Below are 14216 nucleotides of genomic sequence, written 5' to 3' on the forward strand. Positions count from 1 at the left end.
GACTTTTAAAAAAGCCTCTTGGAGCCATACCCTAAGTCCAACAGGAAGTCAGCCATTTTGAATGTGCTTTGCATTTTTTTCCCAAAGTGAAGCCATTGACAGGTGTTATATTTACCAAACTCCTCCTAGAGATTTAACCTGAGTGACTTCAAATTTTGTGGGTGACATTTAAAGATCTTTGTGATGTTTAATTGTGAAGCTTTTTAGTTGTCATGGAACGCTTTGGCGTGGCGTGCTGGACAATTTAGCCCAAAACATGTTTGGGGCATTAAACAGGAAGTTGTTGTAAATCCACTTTACATTGTCCAATCTGCCCCAAATTTCTCCTGTTTGATAAGAGTCCAGGCCTGAACACATCTACATGCCAATATTGAGTCATAGTTATAGTGTCACCTGCTGACAACAGGAAGTCAGCCTTATGTAACAAATATCATCCGATTTACATGAAATTTACATGGTGTGGTCTACACATGATATACAGCAACACAACGTGTAATTTGTGGGTGTTCTCTAGTGCCACATAGTGGACGCAGGAAATGATAGTTATTTCCTACATGCAGTGTCCAATGTTCATGAAAATGTATATCCATGTCAGTTGCCTTCTGGTAAATGTATTGCTGCATCAATATTTCTCTTATGTAGCATTGTATAAGGGCAACAGGAAGTGAATCCTCAATGACACATAGTTCATCAAATGTATACACAATTTCCAATATGTAATCTCAAGCGCCACGTACTGCTCACAGGAAATAATATTTTACCCATTCACTCAATGTCCGATAATCCTGACGATTCAGAGCCGTGTAAACAAACCTCCCTTAGCGATACCACAGCTGTCACTCCCTCCGACACATGTAAGGTGCGAGGGCCTTTTCATCGCTGCTTGCAGCTTTAATTTAATGTAAGTTTGGTACAAAGATATCACTATAATGTAAACATTACTGCCTATTTGATCTAACGTTTGAAACAAAAAATAAAAAACATGGCTTTCTGTCTGGTAAACAAGCACTTACTTCAAGATAAGCTGCAACCAGCTTTGTGCAATGACTCACTCGGGAGCAGGATCTGAGATGTGTGGCACAGCAAAGCTGTTCTTTACCACAAGGGCTCAGCTCAAAGTGATGCAGAGGTTTGGCTCATGGAGTTTTTTTCGGCTTTGCATTTGGCACATGAACAGTGTGACTTCTACCAGCAGCTAAAAACTATTTATACTTCCCACAATGGTATCAACCACCTTCTTCCAGAAGGCTTCATGGCAGAGGAGGAGCTTATCTGTCACAAGGGAAACCATGGTAGCAATGATTACACCTCACACAGTCACACTAAAAAAGAATACTTCTTAATGTTGTTGCAGTGAGCTGCTGTATCTAGGGCATGCAATGGTGCAGAAGCCTTCTTAGACTCGCCATTTTAATCCATTTACATGGGCACTCAATATGGCCATTTCAACTACAGGACACAAGGGGGGCGCATCGTGGTCCACACCACGCTCCCAATCCATGGTCTCTGTGTCACTTTTCTGAAGCGCACAAACAACTGTGTAATAACTGTGTTGCAAGTTAACAGGCTACTGTTATGCCAACAACAATGCTTTCATTTGATTTCATCATTCTATTTGAAGGGGAAATTATGTAGGAATCAGTATTCATACGTAAAATGATATGCCTTTTTCCCTCTGTATATTGGTGGGGAAATGGTCGAATTCATCTTTTCTTCAACAAATGTTTCCACTTTAAGTACTTCTGGGGGAGCAGATATGTGAAAACAGTTTCTTTTTAGTTTTTCTTCAAACAGGCAGGCAGGTGCTATCTGATTAATACTAGAGCATGAATTCACCAGTGTATCATTTCATGAGCGCTCAGACACTTCTCCATTACTGTGGAACATATCTTTTGACATGCAATCTCTCCCTCATAGCTCCACACAGAGTTGGACCCTTTCCGTCATTCAGCGGAGCGACGCATGATTTCACGTACTGTATATGGCAGTTGACCTCTCGCACAGCTTGCTCACTTGTAAGATAAAATACATTAGTTTTCACAGCTATTTAATTTCATGGATTGCTATTCTTTGTTCTCTGTAGATGGGACAGTGCAGGTGATTTATTTGACATGATTTGGAGGAACCAATGTTCATGTGGGGCTCTATTCAGAGTTTAGCTCATCACAATAATGAGCAGTTAATACCAAAACTGCATGTTTGGAGTTACATTTTCATAAAAGTGCAGTAGGTAGGGAACTAGTCGAAGCAAAAGTCCAAAAGGAACATAACTTATCTTAAAATTTTCAATTTTCGGAACTGTGCGTGCCTTGAAAAATATATTTTTAAGTGACTTTTTGAAGGATATAAATTTCAGCACCTTGTGAATCACTTGCTGAGTCAATAATATTGATCAAAAATCCTACCAAAACCCAACAGATGAAACAATTTTGTGCTAACAGGCCCTACAAATCTTATTTTACACCCCTTAAAGGAGTAGATATGAAGAGGATGCCGCAAAGAAACTCTGCAGTCTGTGTTCTTGTAGATGTCCAATTCCTCACTTATCCCTCTAAAATGATAGAATAGTCTGTGTTAAAGACTGTTAATTTGTGAGCCAGCTAATTAGTTATTCATCCTACGTCATTTTTAATACTGCCCACGGTGTGTATCATCCTGTGGGCATCAACTGGGCTCAGTCATCCAGGGATGAACATTTCTAGCAGTGCATCTGGCCTCCTATAGTCGGTGAGGGTGGGGCTGGGTATAAAGTCCATTGCCCGCTGGGCTGCAGGATGAACACTCTCCCACCGCACAAAACATTTCCTCATTGCAGTGCAACTGGAAAATGTTAATGGCTTTTCTGATTGCCTAAATATGGAAATGCAGGCATTCAAATGATAGGTAAATGGTGCAACACTGTAAGGGTGCTTTTGGGAAAAAAAAGGACACTACAACCTCGCCATGTTAAATTTATTCAACACATTTTTATATGTGAACTAGGCTTGGGCAATTGGACGAATATATCGGAAATTGGCGTTTGGCTGAGTCCATCGCCAGTTGTGTTTTTTTGGGGGCGATTTTAACTAACTTACTATAGCTGTAACGTAGCTCCTTTAAGGTATAGCTCAATGCGTAGGTTGTGTGTGTAGAGAGTGTGTGGTCATGAGAGAGAGAGAGAGAGAGAGAGAGAGAGAGAGAGAGAGAGAGCGCGGGTGTGTGACGGAGAGGCTGGTACGTGTCAAAATGCTTTGAAATTAATTTTGTTTACCACTGAAACAAACCAGAAAACAGCTGAATGTCGCCAGGATTTATCTGACCGATGCTGATAAATAAACAGAAATGGGAGTAATTTTACACAAAGATGAATACAACTTGCTAAAACACGATGCACTGGCTTCCAAATGCTCAAATGGCTTCAATATTGAAGTTATCACACACCCACATTTCAGGTTTCACCTTTAGCTCCCATTTTCCTGCATCCCTGCTCCATGACTCAGGTACAATCTCACGGTGTGGGAACAAACAACATCATCAACAACAATGGCAGATGAGGAGACATGTCGAAATGACACCTACACATGAGGTGATTGATAAGCGTGACAAACAAACACGACGTTCATTAACCAACTAGCCAGTAGTGTCTCTCCTGCCTCAGGGAGCCTGAGCTGTGACGGAGTGAGAGAGAGTTACTCTTTTCCTCCCCCATCAGTCTCTTCCGATTACTGCTTGGGGGAGGGGGGAGAGAAAGGAGGAAATGAAGGCAGAGGTATAGGCGGAGAAAATCTCCTTCAGGGCTAAGCCGAGGTGGGCTGGGGGATAAGAGCTTGACCAATTAAGCTGGAGGACTCCTCAGAAAATTGGAGTGAACAGCCTCAGTCTTTTCATCGAAGTTCACTTCCATCTACCACATGAAATGGGAAGTTGAAATAGGGAATGTCAGTTTGGTGATTGTTACTCAGCTAAAATCATAAGAGGGGTGTGTGTGTGTGTGTGAGTGTGCAGCGCGTTTTTGTTACCTCATCGGGACTTTTTCCAGTATAAACACCGACCTTGTCGGAAACAGTAGACCTCATTGGGACCAAAGCCCAGTCCTAATGAGGCAAAACGTCATTTCTGAGGTCCTGGTTAGGGTGAGGGGTAAGGTGTGAATTGAGGTTAGGTTAAGGTTAGAGTTAACCGGATGCACCAGATGGTTAGAACCATCTGAGAAGTCATCCTTGGAAACTGTTTGACGCTTTCAAATAATACATGGCAGGTGACTGGATGAACCATCTGTCTATCATCTTCTTATCTTGTGAGGCAGCTGGATTCGTGAGATCACAAGATGACGCAAGAATCCTAACAGGATGCTGATTGTTCTGAACCACCGGTGGTTCAGACACCAACGCATAACTTGAAGCCTGACAAGATGGGTTCTCACGTGAATTGGTTATGGTTAAGGTTAGGGTTAGGATTTGGGTTAGGCTGTCCACAATGAATGGAAGTCAATGCAATGTCCTAACAAGGTGTGTGTGTGTGTGTGTGTGTGTGTGTGTGTGTGTGTGTGTGTGTATGTGGTGTAGTAAATATTTGTATGTTCAAGAAGAGATTGTCAGAAACACAACCTGTAATAGATGTTTTGGTATATTTAAAAATAATTCATAGCTGCAATTCTTTGTTTTCTCTCTATAGTTGTTGACCAAGAATATTCCATAAACTAAATGTAGCACAAATAAAGTATATGTCAGTTGGCAGGAACATAAAGGATGATTTGGGTCTGTAAATGGCTCAGCAGTAATATTCTTGAAAGTAAAATTTTAGTTTTTGATTTACTAAAGATTATATGGAGCAGTGATATTGACTGTAACAGCTTCAGCTGTAGAAACAGCAGACTGTTTCTTTAATTTCAACATCCATTCCTCAAATACCCCTTTTTGTGCCAGATTTTTCCAATGTCTAAGGTAAAAAAAGATTTTCAGGATAACGTTTTTGTTTACAACAAACTCTATCTGTTGCTAGTTTACACAGATGTTCATGTTTAACTGTAGCCATTCATTCATTCACTTTTAGGCTTGGGGGAGCAAATTCAACTGAAATACTCATACTGCTCAGCCCTGCTATAGTAACCCCCGCACAAACATTTGCAAAGCCAGCACTAATGGTATATAGACTAGAGGACATACACTATAGGAATCAAACTGAATTCTGTGCTTTATTCTGAATATATTCTCCATGCTAACTGTAACATCTGGCAAAGTTTATAAATAATAATATAATAATAAGTAAATCAACAAATAAATCAGTATATATCCTGCTATTATTGGTGACTGCCTTAACTCACCCTTGCATTTGTATAAAAGAGATATCTTTCTTAGCGTAAGAACAAATGCATCGATCCAGTCTGTACTCTGCAGCTTTTGTTCCAGTCTAACTGCTTTGATTTTGGACAACTGCTCATACAAACTGACAAAAATGGTTATGCTATAATTTTCTCAGAAAGCTGATACCCCATTAATTGTGATTATTTTTCTGTTGTATGCACTTTGAGGTTTGATTGGACCCAGGGAGTGATGAGGAAAATACAGAGAAGCTACTGAGAGAAGCATGTGTCTTATGATTAAATCTAAGTGACTGAAAATGAATCGCAGCATGAACTACACTCTGCTTCTGTTGTAATCATTTAAACACAAATATTATGTCTGCAAACATACAGTAGAAGCACAAAAAGTATCAACCAAGTTATTTATGAGTTTTGCTATGCCACCATCCGAGCCTGTTATCCATTTGTGCATCAATTTATTGAACCTTTGTAACTTAATTGTTTAGAAGCATAGACTATTGTGACAAGTGCTTTTCAACTTTATTATTCGTTCATTCACAGATGACACTGAGTATTGTGTTGTTCAAAAAAGCAACTGGGTGAAAATAGCTTTGCTCACACACAAACACACACCCACAAACACACACACACACACACACACACACCCACAAGGTACTCCAACAAGTAGTGACAAAGAGGTTGTATTCTTTCTTTCTGCACCAAAGAATCCAGTTTGTGTTTTACCACAGCTTTAAACACACAGCTTAAAGTGGTACTTGGCAGAAAGAGATCACAATCCCTGGTTAATGGTTTAAAAGTACAAAAACCCCACATGCTCGAACAAAATAGGCAGAATCGAGTTGCAACCAACACAACAGCATGGACAGCGAGGACAAGGCCATCAAACTCATTTCAAAAATTCTGAAACGAGTGCAAAAAAACTACCATGTCAACTTGTCAACGCACAAAACCAGAATATAAAGTCTGTTTTTCATCCCTGTTTCACCTGAAACAGAAACCAAACGTAGGTGTCTTCCAGTGGCTCCATTGGATAGAAGGAAGATGTGTTTACTCTTTCTGGGTGCAGGCTTTCCAGAGTCACAGTTCATTTCATCAGCGATAATGGGAAGCCTTTTCCTGGACTGATTTAAAGTGACTCTGTTAGGTTAAGACAAAAAGGATTTACACCGCTGAAGGATAAGGACCTTTCAACTTCAGAATCTTGACAAGATAGTAATGAAACTGAACCCTGCACGCTTAGTATTTCTGTTTATATTTCATCTATTTTTCCCAATGGGTGCATTTCGAAAAGACTTTTTGCATGGGGATGACCCTTACTTGACCTCATCAATTCACACACAGTTCCTAAACCTCTTAGTGTAATGGAAAGAACCAAAGAAAACTACTGTAAAGCCCCTCCACATATACAGTCAATATACATAAATCCTCAATTTCTTCACCACAAACCACCTATATTGTGTTGCCACTTAAAATTCACCCCAATGTATGATGCTCTATCAAATATGCATGCCCCTTTCCCCCTTCCCATCTCGCTCATCAATAGCTATCGACTGGTTCTAAAATAGCAATCCAAAGTCACCCGCAGTGAAATCTAACCTCTGGGTTTTATTATTTGCGTCAACACACCGGTGAGAGTGCGCTGCGACGATTGCTTGCCATTTCTCATTAAGAGTGACAGCAGAATTGGCCTCTCTTCCATTAGCGGAGATCATGAGAGCGAAAAGAGGGGGAAAGCGATGCTGTATGTGCGTGAGAAAGAGAACGGCAGAGGGAAAGAATGAGAGACAAGGGGGGAGAGTGAGGACAAAGGAGTGAGGAGTAAGGGAATGAGATAACTGAATCAGATAGACAAAGCGCGATTGAAAGACAAACAAAGGGATAAAGAGATAGAGTGGAAGAGAGAGAGAAGTTGGGGGTGGCAGCACAGGATGCTGCCTCCTCTGTCTATTCTGAGGGTTTCTTTGCCGCTCTGCCTTTGAGGTCTCGCTAGTGTCACATTAAGATCATCCATTTGAAGATCTGAGACAACCCTTTGATGTTCTTTGTGCATACACAAACGGGAGTGTGGAGTGCTCCTTTGACAATTGCCAACTCTACAGAAATGTCTTTTTGTATTCTGAGTCTCTGGCCTGCTAGGGACAATGTTATCATCAGAGGGTGCAGCGCCAACTGGTGAATAATTTAATTCACCTGTTCATTTTTCATCACTGAATACATTAAATTGAATTTTTTCACCCATCCACGCTCCAAAACGTTGAGGGAAATATGTTCCCCAATGCCTTGCTGTCATTGCTTTTTTCACTGCTTGGCAGGTACAGCGGCTGGACAAAATAACTGAAATTCCTAACAGTGTATGAATATCAAACAACCAACGAGAAGTGCAATAGTACTTCAACAAGTTTGTGAATGAATGCAGACAGATATTGGAACATTCTTCAAGAGGGAAAAGTGTCTTGTTCTTTGAGGAATGAAAGTGGTTGAAAGTCACTTCCTGCAGAGGTTCAAAGAAGTGTGTATCCATTGAGTGGAGAGGCTGCGGACTTTATCCTGGTATTCATCAAACCACTCTGGCATTTGTTTAAAAATGAGAAAAGAGGATTCATTGTCTTAAAATACAAGATAATTGTGATGTAAGACTGTTTTTCCGCTTGGGTCTGTAAAATAGCCTTGTACTCCTTGTTTGTTAATTGAGTGGTTAGCAGACCTTGGCTGTTAAGTGTTACAGTGTGAATAAGCCTTAGGGCATTTTTAAGCTGCTTTTATCTCTTTACTTATTTATGTGTTTGAGTCATCCTGGAATTATGGGCCTATCATACTTCATTGATTGATAAAGAACTTCAATCAGCCATCAGAATGACTATTTATCTCTGCAATAGACTGATGATCTGTCCTGGCCGGTGTGTACCCCGCCTCTTGTCCAATATATGCAGTGAACCTTAGGACTATGATACATTACAAATCTACCATTTAAGAGTTTGCAGCAACGTGTACTATTGTTTGGACACTTTGTAAAATCAAACCCATCTGAAGAATGAAAGATGATTCATTATGTGCCTTTGTGCGATGGCTGTTTTCTGAGTGATAAATGGCATAAATACAGGCTTTGTGGAGTTCATAAAGTGTACAGACTGTGACACAGAGGTTTCGATCCAGTTTTGTGTTTTTCTCCACAATAGCCACTTCTCGTTGTACAGCAGCTGTAATCACTGCTAACTCCACTATTAGCACTGTTGCAGGCTTGGTGAGAGAGAGAGCAGCCGTGTGCCTCCTCCAATAAATATGCAGTCACTGGCCCTTAGTGAGAAGGTGTAAAGCAGCAAGATGTTCACACCATCTCCCCAAGATAATAACCTCCCTCCACACAGACAGCCCAGCCAACTAAAAGGATTTGTTAGTGCAACAACAAGGATGTGATCCCTCACTGGCTTCCCACCCATATTCACTGCCATGTGTGTTTGCTGGAACATATGACAAAATCATATGTACCGCTAATGGGGACTGAATTTAGCTTTGTGTAATTTATGTAATAATGTGTCTCTAAATGTATTACTCTGCAGTCTATCCCTGATGCAGCAGCAGATTGGTCTCTGATTATTCGGCCTCTTTAGAACTCTGTTAGACGCCTCACGATGCTTTGAAAACTACAAAAGGGCTGACTCTCAGACCTCTTTAAAATCTGAGTCATACTTCCTACTTGGCATTCAACTTAGTATGACTGACCTGTGTACAGGTAGCTGCCTTTGTAACTGTGATGCTGCTACCTCAAAGCTACATTTCTTTCTCCAGTACCCATGCAGACATTGACTTTAAAAGCAGACACACATCAACACACAGCCACCCACACACACATACAGACTTTGCAACCATAATAGAGAACCGACATTCACAAAACTGATGTCTAGGAAATAAGAAACAGCAAGAGTTGTCTGGTGAATGCACACCGAACACTGGGTACTGGTCATGGCAATGGAAAGAAATCATAAGAAAATAAGAAACAACCAGTTGCAGCACTGGCTTTAACTTTGGCTTTTTCCGATATCAAAAATGCTGCAGCAAAGATGAAAACACTTCTGAGGGCACAAACCCCCTTTGACATCCACAACAACTCTTTCAGCCCTTTGACTCTTCACCACTCCAGTTAGCCACAAGCAGGTACAATGACAAGAAGGTATAATGACAACTTACGAATGAGAGGCACACTGGCATTAGCCGTCCCTAGATTGTTGGAGGCGACACATGTGTAGTTCCCATAACGGTCCTCTGTCATGTTGGTCACTGTGAGGACTGATCTGGAACTGAGGCTCTTGATGTCGATGCCCTGACCCTTGATAATCCTGAAAACAGAACACAATCACAACATATGAGGCTTTAATTTCTCATCCGCACACAAAGTGTCAAGGGGGAATTGGCATGAGTCAAGGACAACACAAATGTTTGTCATCCTTAGTGGATCTTCAGATTGTACAGTACTTCATCACCCTCTTCACCAGATCTATTTATCCCTTGGTCTGTTGCGTCTGCCTTGGAAAGATGCTTTGAAGGACTGAGAGGAGAGAGAAATGACCCAGAGGTGAACCAGCTGGGCGCCACTTGACATGTTCATCGTTTTGTCGCAGGTGGAGGGGGATTACAATAAATCCTATTCCAGTTGTGCCTGGCATCTGTGCTGTGAAATTGTCAAATGTGTAATTGTTTACTTTGGTGGTTATGATGATCTTTAACAGCCTGTAGAGATTAAAAATCACTGTGTAACATATGCTCCGCATCCTGATCGTAGGATTATTGTAGATACTACAGCTGAGTTTGTTTTTATCAGTAGGGTTGCTGTTGCTTCTACAGTTTCACATTTGGCAACATTATACATCATAGAAACCTCCAGTGAGGAAACATGTTTCTATCTTGGCCTTGCTCTGGCCCCCCAGTGAACTGTAACTTGGCTCAACTTGCTCTGAGAGGCACTCTGACTTGAACCGCTATGTGTGACCTTATGTCCAGCAAATATCTGCAAGTCTGTTGTTCCCTCTCCCACGGCGACTTCCTCAAATGTTAGCTGAACATTCACTGATAATCTCGACGGGTGTCTGCAAGTGAGCTCGCCTCTTCTCTAGTTCAACATCAAACTAGTCGATGCTTCCCTCAGTCATAGTGAAAGAAACCCCCCCCTCGCTCCTACACGCACACACATAAACATTCGCCCACTTCCATTCAAGAATGAAAGCAGTGACATGTCACGAGAAAGATTTGCCTGTCAAAACTGTCACACTACTTCCGATACAGACAAGCAGCGCTGAACAGAGCCAAAATGAGAAGTGGTCCTTTATACAGTAAATGGGCAATGAAACATAGTGTGGATGTTATACAGAAAATACACATATTCTGTGCTTAAGTCCTCATACTAGCGTCCTTCTCATGATGATGAGTAAATGAACAGATCACCATTTAGCCCTGTAAGAAGTCACAGAAAGAACAAGTCCTTGAATTAAGTAAAGACTAGAATCATGCCAACTTGCCTCCTTAGCAATTTGAATAAATTGAATCCACCCCATAATTACAATTAGCACAGTGTGAGCTGATGATTGAAATTGTGCTCACCAGGAGTGGGTAAATGATGGGTAATGGGGGTAATTTGGTTTTTAAATTCAAGAACTGACACTTGAATCTAGACTGATTGATGTATGTGCTGCGAATGATTTAAGCCAGTTGCCAGCAACAGTTTATTAGGATGCAAGGTGAGGACAAGGCACAAATGACTCTTGCTGGAGCATTTGTGTGAGCTCTCCCCAGAGACTGGACAGACGGGAGAACAAAGACATGAACTGCCTTTGGGGAAAAGCAAACAAACAAAAAACACACCTTTTCTGTCACTTACTTGTCCAAATACAAGTATGAGCTAATAACTCAGCATTAAAGATTTCAGTTTTTAATACAACTTTGACAACATTTGCTCTTCAAATCACCCCGCGGACCTCGATGAAACAGTATTTATAAATAATTAATAGCATTTCCTCACTGTATATGCACTTAGAGCACTGGCTTGTTGGGTTATAAAGTATCAGGAAAATTCAGAGTCTGTCTAAATATATATATTCTAAGAATTATGTGAACTTAAAGGTAATTATTAGATTGTCAATTTACATTGTTTGATAACATAAGCTAAATAAAACACTTCATTTAACCTAGTGCTACCAACTGTATCCACCTATATTTATATTGGCGGACTGATTCTCAGTGTCAACTGGACGCGCCTCAGTCGCAGTCAGGCTTTCTTGTGGTTGCCAGAGATGATCTGCTGCCATTCAGCTGGTATGCCGGATGTCTGAGTGGAGCAACTTGCTTGGAGTTGGCACACTGTTCTTGCTCCGCTATGGTTATACACCGGGTCTATTTTTGCTGCATCAGCTTGCATCTCTGAAGTGTGAAATTGACTTTGAATGTGCATAAATTCCAATATTTATTGACAGTTAACACAATTCTAATATTAGATGCCGCAATTCATTTGTTATTGATTTTGTCTTCATGTACAAACAGGAAAACTAGATTTTTGTGTTTTTTTTCACTTCTGTCTCAGAGGTCTGTAAAGCAGCAGAAGGAATGCTATGGTTTTCCATTCACAATTCAGGAAATACAGGTACAAAATAAAGATAAGACAGTGATTAAAAGGAGTGCAGCCACAAAAAACTAATTAAAACATGCAAATGTTGGAAAAACTTACAATTGCTTAAAATTAGGGATGCACCGATCCGATACTGATATCAGGTACGATACTGACTCAAATAGCTGGATTGGGTATCAGTGACATGGGGCTGATCTATAATCTAACTTTTCTCCTGCCGAAGCTGGGTAGCTAACTTACAACACTATGTGAAGTTGTTTTGGACGCTATCTTTATTAAATAGCAGCTGTCCCAAGGAGCCTCAATAAGACTGGCTATTGTAGCTAATCTTGCTAAGAGAAAACCAGTCGAATGTTGCCTAAAATGTAACAGCAAAACACCTCCGCTAATTAAATCCAATGCGACATATAACATAACAAAATCCTCCAACTATCAATTTTATAACCGCGGTGGTTATGTAAAAGTAAACAACTAATAAAAGTCGACTTTCTGTTTCATTATTGGCAGTTAGCATTAGCTCTGCTCCTCAAGCTCACTTCGGGCGCTTTCCCATCCGGGATTACTTTCCTCTCTCGGTCGCACTGCAGTCATTTTGGGCACCACTGAGCCTTCCGGTAAAAAATATAAGATCTTGGCATTACTGTTAGTTGCCTTAGAAAGTCGAATTTGTTCAGGTTTCTGTGTTTCTGACAGAGAATCTGCTTCAGTCAGTCAACACCACCTCTCAGCAGGTTCAGTTGACTCAGTCCAGAATATCCCATATTGTTTACATTATTTGTTTATTTTAAACAGATTGGCAGCGAATCACACACACATACGTGCTCTGTTCAGTGAGTGTATCCTTATAGCTGTCCTCTTTTCAAAACAGTAATGTTATGTGTGTGTGTGTGTGTGTGTATGTGTGTGTGTGCACTGCGCACAGTAACGTTAAATGTTAGCCTACGCATACAATATCAATCTAGATAATGTCATATATCTGGATTGCTGTCCAAAACCAATGTTGTTGAATCATTGCAGCTAAATGTCAGCAACCCAAATCAGTTGTATATTTGCTGTCTTGAATTCACCCCATTCCTCCTGCAAACAAATTACTTGAATCACCCACTCATGAATTCAGGATTATATTATATAATTTTAAACAAATAAACATATTTATTTGTTGCATTTTGTTTCACGATGTTAGGAAAGCAAAGTCAAGTCTGATGTTGCCTTACACATAAAAGAATGACCCCAGTCTCTTTCACACAGTGAGGCATACAGCTTATTAATTAAACACTGGTATCGGATTGATACTCGGTATCGGCTGATACCCAAAGCCTAGGTATCAGTATTGGGACTGAAAAAGTCGGATTAGTGCATCCCTATTTAAAATACAATCAAACTGGGCTCACCTTTTCTCACCCTTGTACCACTCAAATGTCGGAGAAGGCACAGCAGCCGCCTCGCACCTTAGCAGAGCTGTGCGTCCCAGACCAACTCCATGGCTTTTCATCTCATGGATAGCTGGGGCAACTAGGGAAAAAAAGAGATACAGAGTTAGCAGGAAACACATGACAGTCTAAAGAAAAATGTGTGTTATCATTAGCATAAGTCTAAATAAAAAGGTTTTAGTGAAATTGAGACAATAAGCGCTGGAGAGGGAGGGTTGTTGAACTTTAGCATCCTGGTCAGTGCACACATTACACAGTGTAAACTCAACACTCAGAGTCTACAGAGGCGGAGTTGGGGAGGGGAGAGGGCATCCATCCCCAGTGTTAGGAAAATGAAATGAATTGCACTGCATGGTGATAAATGGTTTAATGGAAGTTCAAAGACTCAGTGGCAGAGGCAGGTTCTGTGAATGCAAAATGAGGCTCCTTTCATGTGCTGAAATGTGGTGTAAATCTCTTTGCCAGTGTCATGAAGGCAGCTTTACATATGGACGGTTTCTAAAGTAAGCCAGGCCTTTTGTACTTCAAATATTTTCCCTGCTTATAGTAACACAGCCTTGAAAGAAATGAAATTAATGAACTGAAGTTATGCAGAATTATAACAATGGAATTTTGTCAAATCCACTATGTAGTTGGACAAAACCTGTGCGACAAAAAATCCCAGCACTCTTTCCATTTCTTTAGTCACATAATTGGAATAAAAATGTTTCACTTGTTACAGTTTTACTTATTGGCCATTGTCAGAGTAATGCTGTATTCATGAGCTGCAGAGGGTAAACAAAATAAAATGACCCTCTTTAAGAGATTGAGGACAAGCAGTGCTTGCTGTATGTAGCACTGTTTCTCACAGGCCTTGATGTACAGTGGTTTC

General features: G+C 40.7%; 1 protein-coding gene across 4 annotated transcripts in view; it reads right to left on the bottom strand.

The window, feature by feature from the left end:
- negr1 (neuronal growth regulator 1) overlaps nucleotides 1-14216 on the bottom strand; it is a 164347-nt gene that overhangs the window by 36122 nt on the left and 114009 nt on the right. For all 4 annotated transcript variants that reach the window (XM_067596803.1, XM_067596804.1, XM_067596805.1 and 1 more), the window contains exons 5-6: nucleotides 13307-13427; nucleotides 9488-9636 (exon numbers count right to left, since the gene is read on the bottom strand). In XM_067596803.1, the coding sequence (XP_067452904.1) occupies nucleotides 9488-9636; nucleotides 13307-13427 (270 nt within the window). The remainder of the gene's footprint in view (nucleotides 1-9487; nucleotides 9637-13306; nucleotides 13428-14216) is intronic.

Source organism: Thunnus thynnus, chromosome 8 (assembly GCF_963924715.1).
Source record: "Thunnus thynnus chromosome 8, fThuThy2.1, whole genome shotgun sequence".
NCBI lineage: Eukaryota > Metazoa > Chordata > Actinopteri > Scombriformes > Scombridae > Thunnus > Thunnus thynnus.